Source organism: Astyanax mexicanus, chromosome 18 (assembly GCF_023375975.1).
Source record: "Astyanax mexicanus isolate ESR-SI-001 chromosome 18, AstMex3_surface, whole genome shotgun sequence".
NCBI classification, from domain to species: Eukaryota; Metazoa; Chordata; class Actinopteri; order Characiformes; family Acestrorhamphidae; genus Astyanax; species Astyanax mexicanus.
This window is the reverse complement of record NC_064425.1, coordinates 17,315,804-17,340,942: the sequence shown is the minus strand read 5'-3', so window position 1 is coordinate 17,340,942 and position 25,139 is coordinate 17,315,804. Positions and strand designations below refer to the sequence as shown.

Sequence of the window (25,139 nt, the reverse complement as noted above, 5' to 3'; positions counted from 1 at the left end):
TTCTATGTTATTTTAAAAGATATATATTTTTTATTGATATTTTTGTGCTTTGCCCCCCTGGAGGCCTGAGTTTCTGACCAAAGTGTCTGTGTTATTTAAGTATGCCTTGGGCCGGCTCTGAAAACATTATAATACAATACCCCATTTATTTAGTAGGGGACACCAGGGACAGTTGTAACATGGGACGGCTGTAACACCTTAAAAACCTCCTATTAGAAACAAGTTAGAGTGATTACACGCATCTTCTTGCAAACAAAAAAGGAGCCACATTTAAAACTCCTAAAGAAAGTTAGCACCAAAATTGTTTTGTTTTGTTTTTTTCGGTAAAAAGTTTCTAGTATAGGTATTTTTGGAATACTGTGTTCAGAGCAAATAGAATCCAAGCAAGTATTATAAGAATTCCTTTTTTGTAAGCTGAAAAAATTACTAACGTGTCATGATGTGAAATCATGGCTGGTAAAACTGGAACCATATTACCGGATTGTGCCATTCATTTATATTTTAAAAACAAAGATCATCAACATAAATCAATTAATGAGTATGAAAATACATTGGTTAATGGTATGCTCACAGTTTCCTTGCATCACTTGGGTGCACTTGGCAATTTTTCTCCCTCTCTTTGCAGGGCAGCATGTTTTGGCAGTGCAGAGTTGCCAGGTTTATGGTTTTCCCGCCAAATTGGGCTTTTTTGTAAATCCGGTTTTTGGGCTACTTTCCTAAATTTCCGCGGCCGCCAAAAAAATTAAAGGTGGGTGGTGCCCTGGATGTCACGTCAACACGGCGGGAAAACGTGTAGAAGTCGACACTAAAATCTATCTTCCAAGATTGATTACAACAATAAGAACCTGGAGAACATTAAGACATAAGGAGGACAGCGTAAAAAGGAGAGCAGGAGAGAGAGAGAGAGAGAGAGAGAGAGAGAGAGAGAGAGAGAGAGAGAGAGAGAGAGAGAGAAAGAGAGAGAGAAATCACAATGTAATCAGAAGTCACCAGATGACAAAAAATATTAAAGAGGAGAGAAGAGAGTTCAGGAGGGACAAAAAAGAGTAAATAAAAGTCTTTTTTTGGATAATTATGTTACTATTGAATGTTCTTGACTTGAATATAAAACTGTTATAAAAAATTAAAAAAACACTTACAATATTATTAATGACTGTAAGAGAAACAGCAATAATGATACAAAAAAAATCTTTTTTTTTTTAATAAACAAAATACTAAGTCATACACTCATAGTTGTTTTGACGTGCGTCAAAACTGTGACAGAGATGTACTTTGGGCAAGTTTAAGCTTCTGTAGGGCGGGTTTTAGACTGACTTTGGGCAGGATATTTTTGTTGGACCTGCAACTCTGTTGCACGGCAACATATGTTTTGCTAGTGAATAGAGAAAGCCAGGCGTGGCTGTTTATCCGACCGTCCTCTGCTCCTACCAACAGTACCGACACGAAGAGTGTAAAGGCCAGTATTTAGTTATGTGAACACTGTCCCTTTAAGAGACCCTTACGCCAAGCGCGAGGGCACATGGGTAGCTGAGTTGTTGTACTGTACCATTAGACCTACTGTTTAAACCACTCAGCAGGTTGGTGAATATGATAGATAAGTTACATCATGCTCATATCCTCTAATATAACTTTACTCAGAGGAGTAGAGGACTTTTTGTACGGCGGTGTTCTTAATCTACTCCCAAACCTTAGCTGAGCATCTAACCCGTGTATTAAGGTAACCTTGTGCGCAGCGGAGCTGCTCGCGCTTCTCGTGACTGAACCCTAAACAAGTCTTACAGCAATATAAACCTAATTTTAATAAACCTAAGCTTTAATAAACTAATATACACAAGAAACACAACTACACAACTCCCATTAAAGCCCATTCCCGCCACCTAAAATAAAAAAGCACATTTTTATATAGTAAATCTAATTATTTTGGGATATTTATTCATTATTTTGAGATTTAAAGAAAAAAAACTTTGTGCACGCGGCTGCTGAAAAACATGGTTTAATGTCTTTTAGTGTTATTCTTTTTCCAATTTTAACTGCTTAAAAGTTAAAGTTACCAATGTAACTAACATATCTATAAGTTCTCAATAGCAGCATTATGTTTATCCTAACTTCCAAAGTAAAAATTATAATGAAAAAAAAAAATAAAAAAATCAGGCGTTCACAAAAAGGTCGTCAGCACCAGTTAAACAAGCATTTTAAACTCGGTTATACTGGTAATTGTAATCACAGCATGCACATTTTTGTAAGTAATAACTTCTATTGCTAGAAATTGTGATTGCCCCAGACTCACATTGAGTGTAATTAAACAGATTAATCAATGAGATCTGGTTGCAAATACAGAGTTAACTATCAAAGGAATTCCACAAACTCATGTTCTTTCCTAAAATGAAGAATATATAAATGATGAAACTGATTTTTAACCCTTATTCCTCTGTGTTCAGCTCTTGTAACTGGACGTGCATGATTTTTACTATACAGTGGCCAGGAAGCTTCTGTCTGGTGAGTCAAGATATCTATTTCAAAAACCATAATGATGTATAGATGCTGCTGACTCAGAGCACTGTTCTTTTAAAGATGAATGTGTGAAATTATTGTAGAAACTGTTTGTTTTTATCTAAGCTCTCATTTTATGTGCTTTTTAACTGCTTTCTCACAGAGCCTGGAAAATAGAAACATCTGTAGGATCCCCGAGAATATTCACAACTGGACCATCCACGGCCTGTGGTAATCCACATTAGCCTATTATTATTCCTTAGTAATCATTTGTGCTTGATTTCTGTTTTTCACTACAAAAAAACTGAAATTACAAAAGCAACCATAAAGTAACTAGTAACTGTGATCTAAACTATTAAAACTCTACATTGTCTACATTAACTAAAGAATATTAACTATATATAATTTAATTTAGTTGCAACAGTTAATGCCAGTAATTAGTAATTTAACCTATTTAGTTCCAACTGTTGATTAAACTATTCATTTACAGTTAATATGAGTAAATAAACTATTATTTCGTAAATTATTTCTACTATGAGCTTTATGTGTGCTTATGGTTTTACTGCAGGCCGATACGTACTTATGGCTGCTGTTTCTGCTGGCCAGTATTCCAGTCTCATCTTCAGGTGACCAAATCCTTTCAAACTGTTCAGCCTACAAAAACCTATTAGAAAGCAATTGTAAGGAGATCGCCTGTTTGAATCCTGTTTATGTAGCTTGCCATCGACTACCGGAGCCCTGAAAGAGCACAATTGGCCTTGCTCTCTCTGGGTGGGTAGATGGCACTCTCTCCCCACATCACTCCAAAGGTTTCGCAGCACAAGGCGTCTGTGACTTGATGTATTGCTACCAAGTTGCAATATATCAATTGCGCTGTGAAGCTACTGCAGTGGCTGACTTCACATGTATCAGAGGAGGCATGTGCTAGTCTTCACCTTCCTGGTGTTGGGGCATCACTAGTGACATGGGGAGTCCTAATGATGTTGCTGTGTCCACTGGGGAGAAAATGGGAAACAAATTGACATAAAATGATATATATGAAAAAAGAAAACAATTGTAGTTTTTCTTCCAGTTTTTCCCAGCTTTCACACACCATCATTTTTTGTAGGATCTGGAGCCAGAACTCTCCCAGCTGTGGCCATCACTCATTAAATCCAAGAGCAACTTTTCCTTCTGGTAACATGTGATCTGTCTGCACACGGTCTGGTTGGATAACTCTGTGTTTAACTTTCTTTTTCTGAAGCTTCTATGAGGCCTGTAGTTGAAATCAATTGCTGTAAATAACTCTTTAATGATGTTCGAATGTAAAAACTGTATAAAACATTGCATTTTGGGATTCCCTATGAATACTTCCACTTGTGTATTTAACTGACATCCAATAAAACAAAAGTGATTAGATTAAAGTTTCCCAAGAATTTACAGCAGTACCCAGGGCTACCTCTCCTTGGGTATTCAGTTATATTTTATATAATGGTTGACTACCTGGCCACATTGTTGTAGGCAACAAGAGCATGTTACTATTTTCTTTATTGTAAAGTGTGACTTCCGTTTTTATCTGACAGGAAAGACGAGTGGTTTAAACACGGAACATGTGCAGCCTGTGTAGAGAGTATGGGCTCTCCAGCTCATTATTTCAGAACCTCACTCAAGCTTCGGACGCTCTTCGATGTTGACAAGTAGGTCTATTCTGTTACACAGCACATCATGGTTTGAAGCACTGAAAAATGTTGCTGTTAAAACTCAAAAATCTTTACAGAAGATATGTTTTGTCCTACGCATACCTTTTACAGGAAAAGTAAGAAAATGTTTTCAATAAAAGTCAGTGTAGAATTGGTCAATTCATCATAAAATGTTGAAATATTGTGAAAACACTCTAAACACACTAAACTTTTGTCAAAAATGGAGATAAACCTCTATTAAAACCTTTAATACTCCTAAACCTTTAAAACTCTGTACCTCTATATATACTGAATACCAAACTGGTTTTCATTTTTTTTCACTATTGTATCAATTAAATAGTCTAAAAGTATTTATTTATATAAAGTATTTTTCTCTCTTCCAAGAAAACAGCTTTTATAACTTTTATTCCTGTATTTACACAGTGCCCTGGCAAACACCGGCATCAAGCCCTCCTGTAACATCTCCTATAAGGTACCTTTAACTGTCAGTGATGAGTCTGTATATACAATGTCATTAAAAGTAAATGATTTCTGTAGTTGGCATCAAACACACATTTAAAACTCCAATTCTAAGCTGGATTTTTTTTATGAATCAACACTATTGCTCTATTAGGGAATGGAATGGAATATTTAGCAGTGTAAACAGCAGTAAATTAAATATAAATTAAATATATAAATATTCTTTTCAGTTTTTTTTTTGTTGTATCCAGTAAAAGGTGTACAGCAGGGTTTGTATGCATTACAGCGGCACTGCGCTTACTGTTACATCTTTATCTGTAATCTTTTAGAAAATGCCTTTATTTGTGCCTTATTTGGGCACAGAATACAGACAGAAGACTTAGTCAAAATTAGTTTTTAGATTCGTGATTTTGCAGATCTTGGGATATTTTTTTCTTCAATTTCTGTTCCGCTCTCTCTCTCAAAAAAAAATCCAGCTTGGATATAAAGCTCCTAGTATAAGTATGACCCAAAGTCTAGAATGAGAAACAACTTACATTAGCTACTAACTTTGTAACATCTCTGCTTCATTGCTTTGATTTTAGCACGAGGAAATTCATGCTGCGCTCGGGCCGTTCCTGGGAAACAACTATGTGGTACAGTGCGTCAAAGACGAGAAGGTGAGAAGAAAGCTCTAGCTCTCCCTCTCCATTTCTTTATCTAGCTCTCTTCATCTCTATCCATGGAGCTTCCTCTATAGGTGTCTCTATCTCACTCTCACCATAGTGTTGGGTCTCTTATGCTCCGGTTTAATTTGTAATGTTGCACGGTGTGTGTAATAATGTATCTTGGAGTCTGAATGGAGAGAATATACAGGGAGAGGCAAAAGTTGCAGTGCACCCTTTAATTTTAGAAACAAAATTTTAGAAACTCTGATAACGCCAACAAGTAATGGGTAAGAGTGCCTATTGTTTGGGCTATGTCCAGAACATGGACACCATCTCAAACCTTTCTCATTAGTTTCTGAAATAAAAGAATGCCCTGATTATTGACTCTCCCTGTAAAACAAAAACCCACCAGTTAATTCAGCTCTTTGAATTTAGGAGCGAGAAGTGTGGGTTCAGCTGAAGATCTACATCTCTAAGAACATCACTCTTGGATGCCAAAAAGAGGAAACACTCAAGTTTTCCAGAGCATCCAACACTTCTTTGGGACATCCCTGTCCAAAGAACACCACTATATTCTACTTCCCTTTAGACCGTGAGCATCCCAAACAACCCTGCCCCTGAAACTAGATTAGCTCCGGCTTCAGCTCTAAAAGAGGTAAAGCATCAACATGTCCAATTAGCATTTACACTGCTATATTAATGCAATAATTTCCAACCCACATTAAATACCGTATTGTCATTAAATTAAAGGATATTGAAACAACGTTGGAGAACATGGCAAATTTCACATTTTATTGACATGGAATCAATTTTCTCAAATGCTCTACACCAAAGATGAGCTACAGCCACTAAAACATTGACTAATAATAAAAAAAAACACAATATTGTAAAATGCAAACCACATGAATTACTTCGTGATTTTAACCTATGATCAGAAACAGAAACACACACACAAAAAAAGTTAGACAGTGATGCTGTTTTGTCATATGTAGAGCACATATTCTCACACTTCTAGTTTTCCAAGGAAGCGAAGATTAAGAATTTTGAGCTGCTCATCCAGCTCCATTCGGACGATGCCATCCTCTCCGTCGATACTGAGCAGGACACCTGTGGCCTCCCGGTCTTCTCCCAGAATCACCTTCACCTGAATACAACACCGGCACATCACAGAATAAATAATATTGTATTTTTTATTAGGATAATGATTTTAATAAAATAGCACAGTAGTGCAAAAATACCTTTTGAAAGAGCAACAATTAAAAAATAAATAAATAACATGTCTTCACTGTCGTCACAGTCTGCTTAGTTCTGTCTGCTGTTAAATAAGTAAACTAACTTCCATATTAAATCTGGAAAGTGTGGAATGCAATGTGTAAAAATAAAACTTAGTGTTTTTTAATCTGCAACATTTTGGAAATGGATTTAAGACATTGTAACCCATAAGAGCCCTTACTAATTAAAAATAATTGAAGATAAATTTAGTGAGCAGCTCATTCAGGTTTTCTTCTTATTGTGGGCACGTGACTAAAGGCTACAACCCTGATGAGACAAATGACAATTTCATAACTTGTATTTTAACATACTGTTCCAGAAATCAGGTCAATACTGGTCAATTAGGAAAACATTTCATAAAAGCATTTGAATTGTTATAATGGTTGTACCAGCACTGTACGAGTTAAAATTTAATGTTTTAGCTAGCGTTTTATCTCCAGAACTAAGGTGAGATGAACTACCACACTGTCCTGTAGTACTCTGTAAGTTCAGTAAGGAACTTTAAAATTCTTTTAAAAAGACATCACCATGGGCTCTTTTGGGGTAAGATGAATGAGTTTAAGTTTTTTTTTAAAGCTGTTGCAAACCAAGTTGAACTGCATACTTAGCTATCCCAGCAGTGTGCGGAAAGAGAGAGGAACTGTACCTTATTGTTTTTGGTTGGTGTCACAGGCTCCAGGTGTTCACTTGAGATACTGACAACCTTCTCTGTGTCCTGCAGGAACACTGAGCACATTCCTCCCTGTGTGCAAAACAGAAACATCTTTTTTTAGATAAACAATAAACTAACAAAAATAACTTACATCACAACAAACTATGCGATAAAGTTTTCTATACTTATTAGTCAGGCCTGCCTGGGGAGGAAGCAAGAAATTAAATACAGGGAAACGTCCAAAGTTCTAGGTTGGTGCTTATATTACTGTTTTTCACAATCTGTCAATACTGGTGCAATTTTGTCTGGTGTACTGTAAAAATGTCTTTTTAAGTTGCATCACTTCTGCAGCAGCAGAGGAGGCATTTTACAACTACAGTAATTATGATTTATCAGATTAAAATGTGTTGGTGTGGAAACACCCTAAGGTTTGAAAATCATTTGAATGAATGGATTCCTCGTGCACACTTTTCAGTGTAGCTGTGTTCACACACAGTCTCAACTAGTGTCAATTGATAATTAGCTGAAACATTACTTTACCATTTAACAATGTTTATTACTGTCGTATGTCCTGTTAACTGATGTACCTTGGTGGATGGAGGACCCCATACATTGGTAACTCGGTTACAAGTGTACCAGAAATAAAGGCTGGGCTGCATAGTAACACGTTATTAATTCCTGTCCTATGACACTTGGTATGTCAGTGTAGTTGACCCATGTTGTAATGTAATTTCACCCGCTTTAGAGACCAAACCTGATTGAGGAAATGTCTATTCGAGTTATCCATGAGCTGTTTCACTGCACTGCCAATAAATTAGCTAACAAAGAATCTGTGCATATTTCCAGATGTTGCTTTCCCATCTAGATATTTTGATTGTGTTTATTTGACAAGCTCCAAAGAAGTGTCAAAAGAATTTTGTTATGAGGCTGAAAAATCAGAAACAAAAAAAAAAAAAACTAAACAGAGTATCAGGATCATTTTTTTTGGTCTTTTGGTATGGAGAAATTATGTAAACAATCATTATTCTCCAGTATAATAGAAAAATGTGATCATATATAGGACAAAAAGACAAAAAAAATATGACACATTGAGACTTATCTAGAAAAGGTATTCGAATCTGATTTTCTATAAGGCCATTTCTAATCTCCCTCAGGGTAGTTTCCGGTATTTTTGGATGCAATTCAAACTTAGCGAATATGCAAATTCAAGTACTTCTTGGTGAATGTGTCAGGGCTTATACCCTGCAAGATTTGGCTGAATATAAGAATACCACTTATAAACAGAAACCATTGAGCAAATTGGAACATGCACCACTTCAAAAGAACCCTCGAGGCGGTTTCCTTGGTTTAGATTTTTAAATCACGACTCTCTCTTTCATCATTAGAAACATACTGATCCAGCAGCAGCTTAGGGTGAATCAAGGCTATAAAGTTCAGTGGCAAACGCTCAACTGCTTAACATTATTAATAACAAAAGCGTCACTATGAAAACATACCAACCAAAAGAGTAATACCGGTTTCTCTTGGCAGCCTAACTAAGATTCACTTACAGTTACGCTGCGGATGACGCCCGTCTGATTAACCACTCCTCCGTCTAGGAAAGTGTCCTTCACGCGCACCAAGATGTCTGTGGTCACCCAGTCACTGGAGGTCTGGTCAATATTGGAGCCAGGGGTATGGGGGTTGTAGCCACCTGGAGATGGAGCTCCTGGAGTCATTGGGCTGTATCCCACCGGGCTGGGGCTCGGACTGGCCTAGAGATCACAGTGTCAGTGTCAGTCATCAAGTTCCCCTTGTTTCCCAGGCATAACAGAGGTTCACAAATCCACAATAAATGTAAACATGAAAGTGACTCAAATCTGATTTAAAAAGATAAGATTTAAAATGCCCACATAGCATTTTATATTTGTGTGTGCACAACACATTACTGTCTGTCAAATACAAAAGGCCAAAAGTCACTTCAGACTGGACAAAAATCAAAATACTAACATTTGGTGTGGGTGCTAGCCACATGAGTTAGAAGAATTTTGTGTTTTTGGATTTTGTTATTTTGTGTACATATGCAGGATCACAGAAACTGCAAATAAAATGTTTTTAAAATGCTCTCATTTATACTGATCCTAACATATGCAAAAGTGCCACTTTTTAAATCCTTTTTCAGTTCTATCCAATAAAAACAAGCTAAGTGTGCTCAATGTGAATTTCACGCTCTGTACATTTTTGTACTCCTTGTACCAGTGAGTCACTCTATGAGAAATTTCGTAATTTTTTGGAGTTGGAACGGGGTCACATAGGGACAAGCACGAGTCTGCAGAACGTTGGATGCCCAGGACTTGGACTATGGACATCTACCATGGTAAGTTTAGGTCAGTGGAATGTTTCCATGATACACAGTTTTTTATAACCAACAGCTGCAAAGGGACTTCTGTGTTAATTAAAAATTAAAGGCTGTAGATTTCTGCTAGTTCTAAATGTCTGTAACGTTTTATTTGTTGTGAACTAACTGCAAACAAAAATTGTATATGTTGTTGATTATTGATTCAGATATTTCTTATTGGTGTAGAATTTGCAGCTCATGCTGGATCACTCATCGCACTTAGTAAAAGTTTACTAGCTACATCTACAGCAACTAAAATGTCCAGCTGGAATAAATGAGCTGTACAGGGCTAGGATAGTAATGTTAGGTGAGGTAAGTTTAGCTTTAAGGTGTTTGTTTACGGAACGACTGGCTGCCTTTTGCAGTGTACATTTCAGGCATATATGAGTTAAGTAGCACTACTGTAACTTTAGGAATAGAATAGGAGCACTGCTGAGGTAAATGTTTGGTGTTTTGTTGACATGTTTGATATGTTGGCTGGGATATTAAATGATCAATATATTCAAATTGTAGATTTGTAATGGCTTTTACTGTAAAAAAAAAATCTACTTAAATCATTCTGTGATGGAAAAAAAAATGACTATTTTTTTTTTTTAAACCTGAAGAAAAACATGTTTTTGGTGCAGTCCTAATACACACAGCTCACACAGGTTTCCAACTCACATTGTGGACAGCTACCTTCTTGCATGTTTTGCCTCTACCCAAATAAAAACACATGCTATTCAGCCAATTGAAGATTTCTAAAGGCAGTAATGACTTGGTTTAGATGGAGTTTAAAGTCTGTGGGAAGGTAGCGCTCAAGAAGCAGAGCTTAAGGTCTATAAATGATGTACACGTACGGTACATCCACAAAGACACAATGGTATTACCTGGTAGGCCATGGGTGAGGGGGTGGGATGGTAGCTGGCAGGTGAGTGGGTGTTTTGGTAGCCCACAGGGCTGGGAGCCACTTGATGATAACTCTGAGGGCTGGGACTGGGTTGGTATGAGCCTTGTGGCGATGGTGCAGCATATGGAGAGTATTGGTCTGTATTGTACCTGCAATACAAAGAGCCAATCAGCCTCAAACACATTCACATATTCAACATGTCCCAAACACAAAATCATGATCATGTACTTATAAACACCAAGAGTCCCTTACATTGCAGGAGTTCCAGGGGTCTGTGGATTGTACTGGGGGTTGACCTGTGGTGAGGGCACTTCTGGGTACCCAGGAGTCTGAGGATTAGGTGTCCCTCCATAACCTTGAGGGGACGGTGACGGCTCATCGTCATACCCAAACTCGTAATCATCATCCGGCCTGTCAAAATGGTTTTAAAAAAATGAAAATTATAATAATTGCGTTAAATTTAAAATGAATGACCTGACCTTACACTGAATACTTGTGCCATGCCCTTACCGTGACGGCGTGTTGGGATTGTTGGGGTCCCAAGCTCCACTCTGCCCAGGCGTTCTGCTTCCATCGTGCAGAGGAGTCTGAGAGCCGTAATGAGGGGTGCGGCTTCCTGAATTGCATTAAAACATTCAAGGAAAAATTCAACAGGTCAGGTGTTTTTTTTTTTTTTTTTTTTTTTTTTTTAATCCTTATTGACTGATTTATTTATTTATATTATTCAGAGGCCTCACATAATATTGGTGCATGTTTAATTAATTAAATCACACACACACACACACACACACATACATACATACACACATACACACACACACACACACACACACACACAAGTTACTGTGTATATAAAATTCATAGCTGTGTGTTAAAAAAAGTTCAAAAAGGTTTTAAGGTTTAAATGCAGATAATAATGCAGCCGAAAATGAATAAACTCAGACTAAAAAACAGAAGAACAGCTTTTCATGAAATTTCTTTGCTGTGTGGTCTCACCATCGTGGAGGGGCGTCTGGCTGCCATACATGGGAGTACGTGACCCGGAGCCATACATGGGTGTCTGGGAGCCATACATTGGTGTCCGTCCGTGTGTGGAAGTCATTCCTCCTTGTCTCTTTGCACCACTGATCCATAAAGAAAAAAAAATTATACTTTAACAAGTCTACTCAGTGAGAAGTTGCCGAAAACAAGCAACAACTTCAGTTAAAACAGTAAATTAGTGAAAAAACTAAAATGGTGCATCTGCACAGTGCCTTAAGGAAAAACTCCAAAGTGATTGCGTACACGCTGGTCAGACGCTGGCGATCCACTGAAATGGTCTGGCAGGTCGAGTGGAGCTCTACTCGAGCTGTTGATTCTGTAGCATCTTTCACCACTCCAATATATCCTGAATAACGAGGCAATAAAGCATAGTGCAAAGTGTTTTAAAGAGGGCGGCACAAGAGAAACCAAGGAGTCAAAAGTCAATTTTAACTAAGAAATGTATTATTATTCTGATTTCACAGAACATTTCTGTTTCTACAACCTATAGAGATCATTTTAACACCAAACATTTATATGCATGTTATGGAATCTATGGCCTTATTAATAAATTCAAATTTGCCTATTTTTAAAATTCATATTTATATAGGTTAGTGACAATTTGTAGTGTCTGTATTTGCTTTGCTGTTTTGGTGCATTCCATCTCACAGCCAGAATATGATTACTCTTAAGCAATGTTCTGACTGTTGTAAAGGAAATAGAAAAGTTACTTAAACATAAACAACAGGAACCGTAAGTGTAACCTGTTTCGCACATTGCATGTGTACGTGATTTTAGCAGGGAGTCACATTTTGGCACAGCTTTGGTACTGACTGACGACGACAGCACTATGTGCATGCATACTGTCTCCATTAAAAAAAAGGCCAATTGGTTAAAAAAAAAATATTTCAGTGGAAATACTTTTTTTCTGTAAAATTTATTTAAATATTAGGTTTGATAAACTTGATCAGACAAAACTTTTCTTACCCTTGTATGGTCCTTGAGAAATGCGGACTGTCTGCCCAATCAGATCATTGTCTCGTCTACCACGGCCACGCCCCATGCCGCCTCCACCACCTCCCCTCTGCATCTGACCTAGAAGAGCAGAAGAAGAAGATCTATTTTATCTGATCTGATCTACTTTAATCACAATGCATGTTAAAAATGTAAGTGAACTAGTCAAAATGTCTGGTACTAATGTTTAAATTTTAATATTTGCTATGTCAGATCAGTATTTAATTCAGTTTAGTGACACTTACCCCCTCCTCCTGGGTGCATTGGACTGCTAATTCGTGGGCTCATGGGAGCAAATCCACCAACAGTGAAATTGGTCACATCTCTAGGCTGTGAGATCAAAGGGAAATTAATTATTAATCTATAACAATAAGTAAAAATAAGTGAAAAATTAAAACAGTACAGACTGTTAGCACACTTTACAGTATAGTACCTTTGAACCACCAGCCAGGACAAGGTGGCGTGTCTTACAAACAAACATGCCGCCATTTTCAACCAGCTTCTTACAGTGAAGGAAGGCAAACCCCCTGAAGATGTGTCGAATCTCTCCCTCGCGCCCCTGTCAAAACATACAATTACTACGGTCAGTTCTAAATGCGTGTAAGTGATAAACAAGTATATATATAACGAGCATTGACTGATCCGTTCATACCGAATGTGGTCCATCTATAACTTTGACAATGTCCTTTACATGAATGTTGTTCTGCTCCGAGTCCAGAGCTACAGCAAAGCGGTTGTCCTTCCGCCTGTTCACTGCCTGATGCCGCACTGTTAATACCTTCCCGTGCATGTTGAGCACCTGGAACCATGGGATGAAGACATTTTCCCACACGGATCATATGATAAGAAAATAGTCTACAACAATGTCTGATCATATCATTGATTAGAATTAGAATGACTGCATGAAAATCAAAAATTCAAACATTACTTATTGATGTGCCTGGACAATACCTGAAAGGTCTCTCGTTCTAGCCGGACAATCACACCCACAGTCTGTGGATCTAACTGAATCAGCTCTCCCCACTCATGCTGACCTCCTGCATCCACGCCGGAGGCGGTCTCTGAGCACAGCTGCAAGTCCCTAGGCAAGACTTTGAGCTGAAATAAAAACAAAAGTCTTACTAAATCAACAATTCCATCTGCAATACGGCATTTAGCATGTTGTTAAATAAACTGTTTAAGCATAACATTATTACATTAACCAGACAGGAGAAGTGTCTAATACAGTGAGTGGACAGTGTTTAAAAACTCCAGCACAACACATACTAACACCTCATACACCACGACCATGCCACAATGTCACTGCAGAGCCAAATAATAATAGCTGCTCTGTGGTGGTCCTGTGCAGGGTGAAGGAGGATTTTAAAAAAATATAGGAAACAAAGGGACTACACTCTTATTATATAACTATAGAACTCCTATATAAATCAGTAGAGCTTAAATTTTGATATAATGGGTGTAGAAACAATAATATGTTATGTCAATGTTATGCTTAATTGGAGAATACGCTATATATCCAAATTAATTGGACCCTATTGCTGTCAGGTGTGTATATGTACAAACTTTCAGCTTGTCTAGCCCCTGCAGAGGCATACTGCCAATAAAATAACACTCTTTTGAAAGATGAATGGGATAAACATCTTGGAAACATCCCTAAAGAGGGTGTGTGCCAGAGGGTTATAAATAAGACAGCATTGATCTGTGGAGCAGCGAAGTTGGGGGGTTTTGGATGAGTCAGGGTGAGCTCATTGTGAGTTCAATAAAGCTCTGATCTCAAATTACAGTTAAATCCTTACAGCAATGTTCAACGTTTAATAAAAAGCATTCCCTGGAGAGGAAGGTGTTTCTTTAACAAAATCAGAAAATAAAAATATATTTCGGAAGAAAAAATGAATGAGCAAGATTTGTCCATATTCGTTATAAACAGAGATGTTTTTATTTTTTATCATTGTCCATCATCATAATGTAGATGTACCATTGCATTGAAGACTGTATTGAAGCACTACAAGGCCCAATGCTTTTCAATGCCACAGTGAATTCCACCACAGTGTTGTTGTAGTAGTAAAATGGCAATGCGTGTTGAAGCAGCTCACCTCATGCATAGTGAGATCAGAGAAGAGGATGACAAAGTTCTCCTCCACTCGAACAATAAGACCCGTGTCACCTTCATAGCGGCCAGCAATAACTTTCACATGGTCACCCATACGGAAATACTTTCTCAACTCGTGAGCTGGAAACTCTAATGGGTCCTAAAGACAGAAGGAAAGGAACATACAAAACAATTACCATTTGCAGCAGTACACAGAATCATACAATACAGAGCTAATAACTGTTCATAATGAAACATTTAGCTACTGAGATTTGTTTAATACTGATCACTATTAAAGCACTATTAGATAGGGGTAGGTAGGGTGATGAGCACAAAACACAATATTTAATAATATATTTTAAAAAACTGTCAATTCCTGAAAACAATGAAAGGGATAAAGATTGGAGGATAAGGTGATGCTAGGTGGTTGGTAAGGTGATGTTAGGTGGTTGGTAAGGTGTTGCTCTCTCATTGATAAGTGGTAACAACTCTAAGATGCTTTAGGAAGCTGGTGATGAGGTGTGGTGGTGATTATCCAAGGTGTTGGGACAAGACGTTTTAATAATCATGCAGAATAACACGTTATAATAATTATTTATTTATTTATTTTATATTTTCTCCAAATGTTTAAATTGTCTAAAAAAATCTCTAATTTGGCATCTAGACTATAATAATTAAACGGGTCAGTCATGCAAAAATACATAATGACTAAGATTATTTACTTACTGTGCCAAATTTGTACTTAGTCAAAAATTTGGGGGACTTCCACTGACAGTCAAGGTGATTTTACAATTTTGAAGATAAGTCAAGTCACACAGATAACAAGTGATGCTTCCATTTGAATGGATCTCAGGTAAACTTCAGAGAGATACTGCCGATAAGCCGATACGATCTGACGTGAATTAAAAAATCCAGGCTTAATTTAATGATAACGTAATGTTATCATACGCACCTTCAGGTCCTCATGTTTGGGCATGATTGTTATCTTGTTGCCATCCACACTCAATATCTTTCCTTGAAGGTTGATCAACTCGCCCTCGCACACCTCCACATTGTCTCCTGACTGCAGGTTGTGCTCTCGCTCCTTTCCTGGTAACACATCATGCTGTTAATAGCTAATCATACATCCACTAACCTCTGTAACTTTTCATAGAGCTTACTGTTTTTCATACCTGCTGTTTCAGTCACCACTTCCAGGTCAATGCCTTCAGGTTGATCCTCAAACTTCTCCAGCTCTGAAAGAGTTGGCTTAACTCCATCTGTGATCTGTGATCAAACAAAGCAAAGACAAAACTTTAACACAAAATATCCCTTCCATGACCATTTCTTCCATATGAACAGTGTGCTGTTTGGCAACAGATCAAATATACAGAGTTCATAAGTATTTAGACAGTGACAATTTTTGCAATTTTGTTTCTGTACTTCAGGAGATTTGAAAAGAAGTATCAACTGAAGGGCAGACTTACAGCTTCAATTCAAAAAGCTCAAACTAAATATTGCATTAATCATTTAGGCATTAGCTATTAGCTATTATAAAAATAGTCCTAATTATTTATAGGTTTTAAAGTAATTTGACAAACTAACAATTACTAATTGTGTATAAATATCTAATTTCAAAATGTAAGAAATATGTTTAATATTTAGATGTAAATTATTTTCAATAAACTACTGCCTAGGGTCTGGATTGGATAGACATCACAAAATGCTGAGTTGTCGCCCTAACCACGAGTATCAGATTATAAAACAGATTTGCCAGACTTAGCCATAATGCTAACATTTAAGCTAGGTAACAGCTATAATGCCAACAGACATCTGGTTCAAGCTGGTTGGAATAGGTAGCCGCAATGATAAAATGTGCTCCAAGCTAGGGTAAAGTCTTGCTGTTTGATGTGACATGCATCATGTCCTTAGATTATTGATTGAACCCTAGGTAATTTAATAAAGCAGCAAATTGTTTCTTACCACTGCTGACATGGCAAAGCTTTTAAAGAGAAAGCCTTTACGACTGTATCGATTGGCTTCAAAGATCATGAAATCTCCATCATGGCTAACTTCCCCACCAAGAGACCTGAAATAACAGGCAGTAGAACAGACATAAAAGTGAGTCAATCAGAAATGATATACATAAACAAAAAAAAAAAAATACACTAATAAGACCACACTTACTCTTGCTATCAGATGCTGACTGATCTCTTACCTGATTTTCTCAGCATCGAAGAGCCGCTGAGGAGGTCTCTTGAACTTCTTCCTCTTAGCAAACCAGTCTTTCTGCAATTTATTTTAAAAAGTTTTAGATCAGAAAATGTGTTTAGTAATGTAAAAAAAATATTAAAAAGACAAAAATAAAAATAATAATAATAATAAATCAGCAACTGTACTTACCATGCTCATTCTTGCTTTGATTCGGTCCAGGTCAATCCGAGGAATCATTTTTAGTGAAATGGTATTTTGACTTGGCTCAACATAATCAACCTAAAAAAATACAAATAGCATGAACATAAACAACTATTTAGAGTTTGCACAAATAACTGCATTCTGGAAATCTTAATCATTATTTTAACATAATCAGTTTTATAAACTAGGGCTGCAAGAGTCACAATTCTTTTGCGCAGAACTAAAATTACAATTCTATAAATAAATACAAATACTGCACAAAACAAAATGTGCGTTTTATGTAATTACACTATAATTGGTATATTTAATAGTACCAGAGATTTTCCACTGCACACTGTAATTTTGGCTCTAAACTTACTACCTGGTACTGACATCAAAAATGAACTACAAATTTGTAAAATATCCAAGCTTTCTCCTATAAACTTTAAACAAAGCAAAAATTCAAACAAGCTGGCATGCATACTTAAATAACCCACCTGGGCGATGTCATCTTTGTACAGGCCTCTCTTAAGGCGGACCCAGGATTTGGGTTTCAGATTGGTCACTTCCTTGACTACTTTAAGGACATCAGTCATCTCCTTAATGGGCACCATTTGTTGGTTCCAGAAGCCCATTCGCAGGTTGCCGACTCCTTCGATGGCAGACTTGACATGAGTCTGTTTATAAGACTCAATGTAGATGTAGCCTTTCACATGTTCGGGAGCCACCACTGACTTGATTTGAAGTGGCTGTGTGGAGGCAGAAATGAGACAAGAACAGCAATCAGACTTTATTAAGCACACACAAAGTTTGCCTTCTAACAGTAATTAATTAGCATAATTACAATTTGTACAAACACATTTGGTATGTAATTTGCTCGCCTTTTAACAAAAGAAAAATATGTGATTCTTTAAATAGAGAATCTTAGAGTGAAATTATTATTAAATTAGGTTACAGTTAAGGATAGGTGTAGTAAAAAATAACTACAGTTATGATGTGAATGAAAGGTCTCAAGAACAGCAAAATCATGTTGCTGTAGTGTATATATAGCTTACCGTGTCAGTGCACTGATACGCAATGAATTTCCTCATCAGCGCAATGGCAGTCGCTCTCTCCTCACCAATCTATGCAGAAACAGAGCAGCATAAAATTGATACATGCAGAACAATAAGCACCTTTTTTATTCACAGACAATTTAAGGATGATATTTACCTTACACTTAACAGTCCACAAGTTTGGATCCCTAAAAAGCAATGCATTTTTAATAGAGTATTACACTCCAGTTTCAGTCCACTTGTTTGCATCCAAGGCTTTTAAGCAGTAAATCAATATCACATAAATTAAGAATTACATGAACCTACTTGACACCAGGGAGCAACTGCTGCTGAGTAATATCATCCGACAGATCTTCTGATCCTCCATAGAAACTAAAAGAAACCACAAATATAAAGTCTGTAAAACTTGCAAAAACTGTGACAAAAAGTGATAAGAAGGAAAGATTATGATAAATGATGCATCTACATTTTTTACAAACACATAATCTGTAAAAATGTGCTTAGGACCAGTGAATAGCCGCATATCAACCTTTTCTCCTGGAAGAAATCAATTTGTTTATTTATTATTGTAAGGTACTTACTGTTCACCACCTGATGACTTGGCATATTTCCTCATGTAGTATTCCCCCAGGGCTTCCTCTCTGGAATCTCTGAAGAGGAGGAAAGTACCATTTAAACCATGAAACAGTCAGATTAGCATGACGTATCCTCTTCAATGTATTTTCTCTTAATGTGTTCATACCTCCAGAGATTCTGCAGCCTACGGGACCCAGAGTGATCCTCGTCCAAAGCCACATGATCAATGTTGGACACTGCATTTGAAGAGGGTGGAAAAAAAAGTTAGTGTGGGTAAATGAGAAGCAGTTGGGGGGAAAAAATAAATAATTTAAAAACCCATATTACTAAATGTTGTAATCTCATGTTTAAATTTTGACATTTTGAGCAGATGAGAAATAAATAAACTTTCAAAGTGTAAACAAACAATAAGTCAATACTAGTACATGATACAGTAATTTGCCAGTTTATCGTTTATGATACAATGTTAGAATTGATTAAATAAATGATATAATCTAAAAACTATTACTAATAATGATGAATTGAATAGTCTGTGTTGGGTTGTGGTGTTTTAACTGGACAGAGATCTGGAGGAAAAACTGACAATCAAATGCATCTGCATAAGCAGAGATGTCTTGCATTGTAAATGTTAAATCCTACAACAACATGGTACAAAAAGACAAGCAAAACTACGAGTCTATCTGTGTAAAAGCAAGAATACTCTTAATTAATCTTAATTATCTCTTCTCAAACTGGGGTGTGTACAGATTATTATTTGTATATACAAGTATTATTTTCCCCCATTGTATTATTAATGCGGCAGTCCGTATTATTTTGTTTCTAAACTTAAAGCAGAAGCATTTCTGAATGGAGATGGGGATGAAATATTGTGTTTAATGCTACCAGTGTGCTGGAATGAGCGTCTACCGAGCCTAATATATGCATTCTAAAAACCGGGGTGTCGGGTCGCTTTTCATGGGAGTTCTTCTGTCAACGCCGCGCGGCTTTACGTACTTACGTCACACGTACAACCTCTGAAAGAGATTCTGGCTCAGCTTTACTGAACACAAGTGACTATTGGAGCAATGGAGACTTCATAAGGGGAAATTCAGACCTCAGTGGCTCATCAACACAGGCTATTTTTCCACCCCTCAGAGAGAGAAGTGTTAGTTGGTAATACACTGAAACTTTGAGAGTTAAACTGTAACTGAGAGTGTCCAAATGTACTGGGAGGATTGTGCTGAGTGTTTATTGTTACTTAGATGGTAAATCAAATTCGTCATTTTGATTTTTGAGTATTTGCTATAGAGCTTTATTGACACGACCAGCACTACTCTACTGTACTCTTCTATGTGCTCCGTCTAAACTTGCTACTTGAGTAACAATGCCATACATGCCATTCTCCTAACTACAGTTCAGATGAGAATGAACATGAAATGTTTCATGAATGTTATTTTAAGGCAAAAATGCTAAATAATCCTGTTGTCATCTGATATAAATCATACATAAGAATTAATACAGGATTACTCCAACAAATATCAGGGCTGCATTTTTGATTGATTGCACAGGCATAAGTTTATTTCAGTTGTAATGGGAGGCTTGTGCATATATCACACAGCAAAATATGCTGCCAGTAAATGGTGCTACAACAGCTGTTGTTGACCGATGGTTAATGTGTATGAAAAAAGAAAACAAAACAAGCACGTACCTTCAGCTTCCTCTGTTTAAGTCCATCGTAGATTTGTAGAAGCAGGAACATGAGCCATAATACAATGTCATGTGCACACAGCAATTGCAGGCAAGGGCACAGAACGTACACAGAAACAATAGTTTTAAAAAAAGAAAAGGAAAGGGAAAATCATCAGTAACAGGCAGGCACTACATGCTATCTACTTTAGAGATGGAAACCATGTGATGCTAATGTTAATGTTAGCTGATGCATTACAATAAGCATGTGAATTCTGTCCATGAGTGACTTCACTACATTTAGGAGCAACTTCAGGCAAACAGTCACAATTGGTTTCCCTTGAGCATTGTCCAAGAACTTTACATGCCTTCAGTATCCATACAGTTACAGGTTTAAGCTGTTCAAGTTAAGAGCTTTCTTCCATTATCAAAGAGAAAAGCCAAAACATGTATTTGCCATCCATGCTCCTTGATTAGAATGGGTGCAAATTAAACATTACCAAAACAACAACACTGCAGACACGTGTTACACTGGTTGCATAGTATGGGCATGGATTTTTATCAAATGTGGGGAAATGATGATAATTAGGTCAATTAGAAAAGGAAGACAGAGAGATCAGAGAAATCTGGAGTTGGTTTACCGTTAACTGAAGAGGGCATGCACAAGAGACAAAGAATTATCAGTACAAGGAACACAATGGGCAAAACACTAGTACCGGTTAAATCATGCTAATTATAAACACCTGATTATTTTTACTTGTTAAAACTTATGTATTTCACACAGTTCCTTTTTATGTCTATGCATTGCATGGCACTATTTAAAACAGAATTACAAATAAATCAATTATATTTAAACATAAGAATAATTAAGTGTTAATCAAACTATACTTCAGCATCTAAATTTACCAAAAACCTTCTGAATTTTAGTATTTTTAGAACAGCTGCATCCAAATTAAACCACTTGGCCAAACACGTACCTTTTTCCAAAATATCTTCCGCTCCTTCCTCCCACTGATCCTCGTCTTCATACTCATCGTCCACATCTAGTCAAGAGACAAAAAGACATTAAGCAGTATAACACCTTTAAGGTCAATCATAATATGGTGAAAACTGATGATGGGCTGAATTCAGGACTTTTGTTTTAATTTACCGGCTTCATCCAAGATAAAGCCTCCATGTCGAGGTTTCTTTCTTGGTCTGTCATCATCCTCTTCCTCCTCTTCATCATACTCCTCCTCATCTTCCTCCAAATCTTCTCCTTCTTCTTCTGCAGCTTTGTCACTTCCAGTTATACTTCGAGCTTCTTCTTCCTAAAACAGATATTGCATTTCATTGAAAATTTAATTAATTTTTATTGCTTTTCATTTCATTTAATGCAGCTATGTTGTTATATAAAAATGTACATTGCACACAAACAAACCGAAGAAGCAAAAATAAATAAATGAATTAATTATTTTTTAACCTCCATTAAAAATTACCTACCGCTTAGCACAAAAAAAGTTTAGAATAAAATTGCATATTTTTGTGCTCACTAATTTTACTCACTAATTTCAATAAAATTTATAATAATAGAATACCATCATTGCATCAGAATTGAACATAACCATAAAATGTTTGGATTGCATCTGTTCTACTGGCACTAACATTGCTCAGATTAAGTTAACACTAATGTGCTTAGGTTCCTAAAACCTCTATACAGTACTGTCTATCAGCTTTACAGAGTATCCTAAAACTCTAATTATTTAATGATGTGCAGACTTAATAGCTAGAAACTTCACCGTACTTTCGGCTATTTCTCAGACCAGAAGCTTTACCTCATTCTCCTCGGCCTCCTCAGCCTCACTGCTCCTCTCACTCTGGTTGTCTGAAAAATCGCTGTCCTCACTGTCAGACATCTCTCCGCTTTACCTGTGAAAGTTCCACCAGTAAAATAAAAATGTTTATTGTTTAGTACGAATTCAAATTTAAAATGATACTATTTCCAGAAAATAAACCATCTCATGCCAAAATAAATAATGTTTCTTTATTTTTTTTTTTTTTTTTTCTGTATTACAAATTATTCTGTATAATATGGGACACAATATATTGTGATATATAAAGTACCTTCAATTGTAACTTCAACCTGCATGTGTGTTCCTTCAGTTTTTGAGTGTTTAATATTAAACTACAATGTAGTAAATAAGACAAATAAAGATCAAATAATTAGAATGTGTACACAAATATTTGACCAGTACTGGTTGGCATTACTATTATGTTTTTTTAAGTAGTAAAACACTTTCCAGTGTTTTTGTTTTTCATATCATTAAGAACATCCTTATTTCAAAAACACTGTTAGCTAAATACTGTGATTTTGTGTGTGGGCCATACTGCCAAGCCCTAATCTAGCTACCTATAATCTTTAACCTACCGAAAATAATTCTTAACATAGTAACCTAACGTTGTCAAGAAAATAATATGTATAGTATTAAATTACTACATATAATATTATTTTATATTAAGATTTTATTGCAAAATACAAACCCAACCTCCACATTATTAATGTTGTTAGCTAGCTAAGCTAACCTAGCTAAATTAGCTTATTTAGCTAGTAGTAGTAGAAGTAAGCTAACTAACGCTTACAGCCCTAGCTAGACTCTCTGGTTGATATAGTTAGCTATGGTTACTGTGAAAGTATACGTTACATGTATTTAGGTGAATTCTCTAATGTTGCTGATTATGGCTTATAGCCAATAAAATTCTTTATAAGACCAATAGGTACTTTTGGCAGTGTGCCAAGTTCTGATGGACAGTAAAATCCGCATCTCTATAAAGGACTTTGAACTTGACGTAACAGTGGACCAACACCAGCAGATGACATGGCTCTCAAAAACCATTACTGGCCATTTTTTACATTTTATTCAGAAATCATGTGACCAGAGACTGGAGGAAGAGAAGAGAGGCACACAGTTTAAGCTACTTGAGATCTAGTGTGAAGTTTTTACAATCAGTGACTTTTAGGGAGATGCGGCTTTCATTTTCACATGGACTGCATGGGCAGGACTATATAATATTTTTAACTGAATTACTAAAATAAAGACATTTTTTGTAATATTATTTTTTTAGATTGACTATTATACTACAATTACATTGTATTTAGCAGATAATGTTTCTTCTCTTATAGAAACAACTGTTTGGGATGCTTAGTTTTTAAAGTCAAATGAATGACGATGTATTTAATATAGTGTGCATAATAAGTATTTTGGGTGAAAATATTTATACTTCTGATGAATAAAGTGTTCAGTGATAATTACTTAAATCATGACGTTACTAGTGTGGTTTCATACGGTGGCCGAGAAAGCCCAACGCAGTGCAAATTGAAAAGCGCTGCAAAAGCACAAAACACATCCATCAAAATTACAACACAGGCGCAGCAAATAGAAAAACGCGCTGCAAATAGAAAAACGCGCTGCAAAAAGAAAAACGCGCTGCAAATAGAACCACAACACAACAGAAGTGAGTCACAACACAACGGAATTATCCCGGGGGACCTTAAAAGATGCTGTACCAGCTGTGTACAAAGGACCATAAGTGGCAAACAAGCTTCTGAAAAGTAAGTTATGTTTATTACCTGTGATTACCACGGTTGTGTGCATATTATTAAAAGTTCTGCTTCACAAAACGCCTTGTTTGCCACTTATTGTCCTTTGTACACATAGTGAAGTCCGAGACGTTACTGAAGACGCAGCTTAGCTGGTACAGCATCTTTTAAGGTCCCCCGGGAAAATTCCGTTGTGTTGTGACTCACTTCCGTTGTGTTGTGGTTGTATTTGCAGCGCGTTTTTCTATTTGCAGCGCGTTTTTTCTATTTGCTGCGCCTGTGTTGTAATTTTGATGGATGTGTTTTGTGCTTTTGCAGCGCTTTTCAATTTGCACTGCGTTGGGCTTTCTCGGCCACCGTAGTTTCATTCTATGGATATCTTCTTTTAAAGTCACAACAAAACCTACCGAAATAATTCTTAACATAGTAACCTAGAGTTGTCAGGAAAAAATATGTATAGTATTCAGTTATTACATTATATCACAATAACATTTTATTGCTACGTGTCAATACAAAATACACCCAAACTCCGCATTATCAATGTTGTTAGCTAAATTAGCTTAGCTTAGCTTATTTTCGGGGAAGCAGTAGCTAGGCTCTCTGACTGATTTTGTTAGATAACGTAACTCTGCCGGATAAATGTATTTTAAGCGAATTCGCTAATAAACAGTATTTAAGCTACTCAAATATATTATCTAACAAACTTTATAAAAGTTAAAAAGCTACAAAATATTATAAAAATTGAGACGCTAGCATTAACTAGCGTCAGCTAACGTTAACGTTACTACACGCAGCCATATTGGGTATCCGGCTATGTTTGTTAGCTAGCTAGGTAGGTTAGCTAACGAATTAGCTAAGCTAGCTAACGTTAAATCAACGTGTAGAAAATACTCTTTGTTTCACCGCGACCTTCATAAAACAACCCAGTTAGATAACTAAATAGATAGACAATGTTCTCCATTTATAGGCTTAAAACGCTAACGTTTTTATTAGCTAGTTATCTTAGCTAAGTAGACCCTCTAAAACGGAATTACCGTCAGCAGGCTAACGCCAGCTTACAGCCCTGGCCTATCAGCAGTGTACCAGTCTAAAACCTGCCCGCAGGCTGAAAACACGTACACTTACCGGCCAAAGAAGAGTCTCTGAAAGATAATACAGCTCCCCAGCACTGTTAACGCGCGCCGATCTCCAGTTATGTCCTTTTATTTCGCTGTTCTCTGCTTTTCTCCGCTCTGCTCTGCTTCAGAGAGCGGTGTGTGTGTTTCCTCGACCACTCTTCTGCTTCCTACCGCCGAAGCTGCACAG

At 36.7% G+C, this 25,139-nt stretch overlaps 2 protein-coding genes across 4 annotated transcripts in view; one reads left to right on the top strand and one right to left on the bottom strand.

Annotated features, from left to right (window-relative positions):
- rnaset2l (ribonuclease T2, like) overlaps positions 1–6,556 on the top strand; it is a 10,271-nt gene extending 3,715 nt beyond the window's left edge. The window contains exons 4-12 of one of the 3 annotated variants that reach the window (XM_007245984.4): positions 2,439–2,496; positions 2,654–2,721; positions 3,059–3,116; positions 3,599–3,666; positions 4,053–4,166; positions 4,593–4,641; positions 5,213–5,287; positions 5,711–5,930; positions 6,291–6,556. In XM_007245984.4, the coding sequence (XP_007246046.1) occupies positions 2,439–2,496; positions 2,654–2,721; positions 3,059–3,116; positions 3,599–3,666; positions 4,053–4,166; positions 4,593–4,641; positions 5,213–5,287; positions 5,711–5,896 (676 nt within the window). In that variant the 3' untranslated portion in view covers positions 5,897–5,930; positions 6,291–6,556. Of the gene's footprint in view, positions 1–744; positions 1,047–2,438; positions 2,497–2,653; positions 2,722–3,058; positions 3,117–3,598; positions 3,667–4,052; positions 4,167–4,592; positions 4,642–5,212; positions 5,288–5,710 lie in introns of those variants that run through there. The other 2 variants (XM_049467302.1, XM_049467301.1) reach the window with 2 other exon arrangements.
- supt5h (SPT5 homolog, DSIF elongation factor subunit) lies at positions 6,053–25,139 on the bottom strand. Its single transcript, XM_007245987.4, has 30 exons — positions 24,960–25,139; positions 22,072–22,165; positions 21,408–21,567; positions 21,235–21,300; positions 20,280–20,291; positions 18,759–18,828; positions 18,598–18,666; positions 18,323–18,388; positions 18,174–18,204; positions 18,017–18,085; positions 17,459–17,710; positions 16,971–17,060; positions 16,786–16,856; positions 16,551–16,656; positions 15,761–15,854; positions 15,541–15,677; positions 14,593–14,748; positions 13,451–13,597; positions 13,152–13,298; positions 12,933–13,058; positions 12,745–12,829; positions 12,473–12,580; positions 11,750–11,852; positions 11,462–11,589; positions 10,976–11,081; positions 10,718–10,876; positions 10,446–10,614; positions 8,750–8,953; positions 7,194–7,289; positions 6,053–6,419 (listed from the first exon to the last, which is right to left on the bottom strand). Exons 2-30 carry the CDS (start codon positions 22,150–22,152, stop codon positions 6,279–6,281), a joined length of 3,249 nt encoding a protein of 1,082 aa, XP_007246049.2. The 5' UTR covers positions 22,153–22,165; positions 24,960–25,139; the 3' UTR covers positions 6,053–6,278.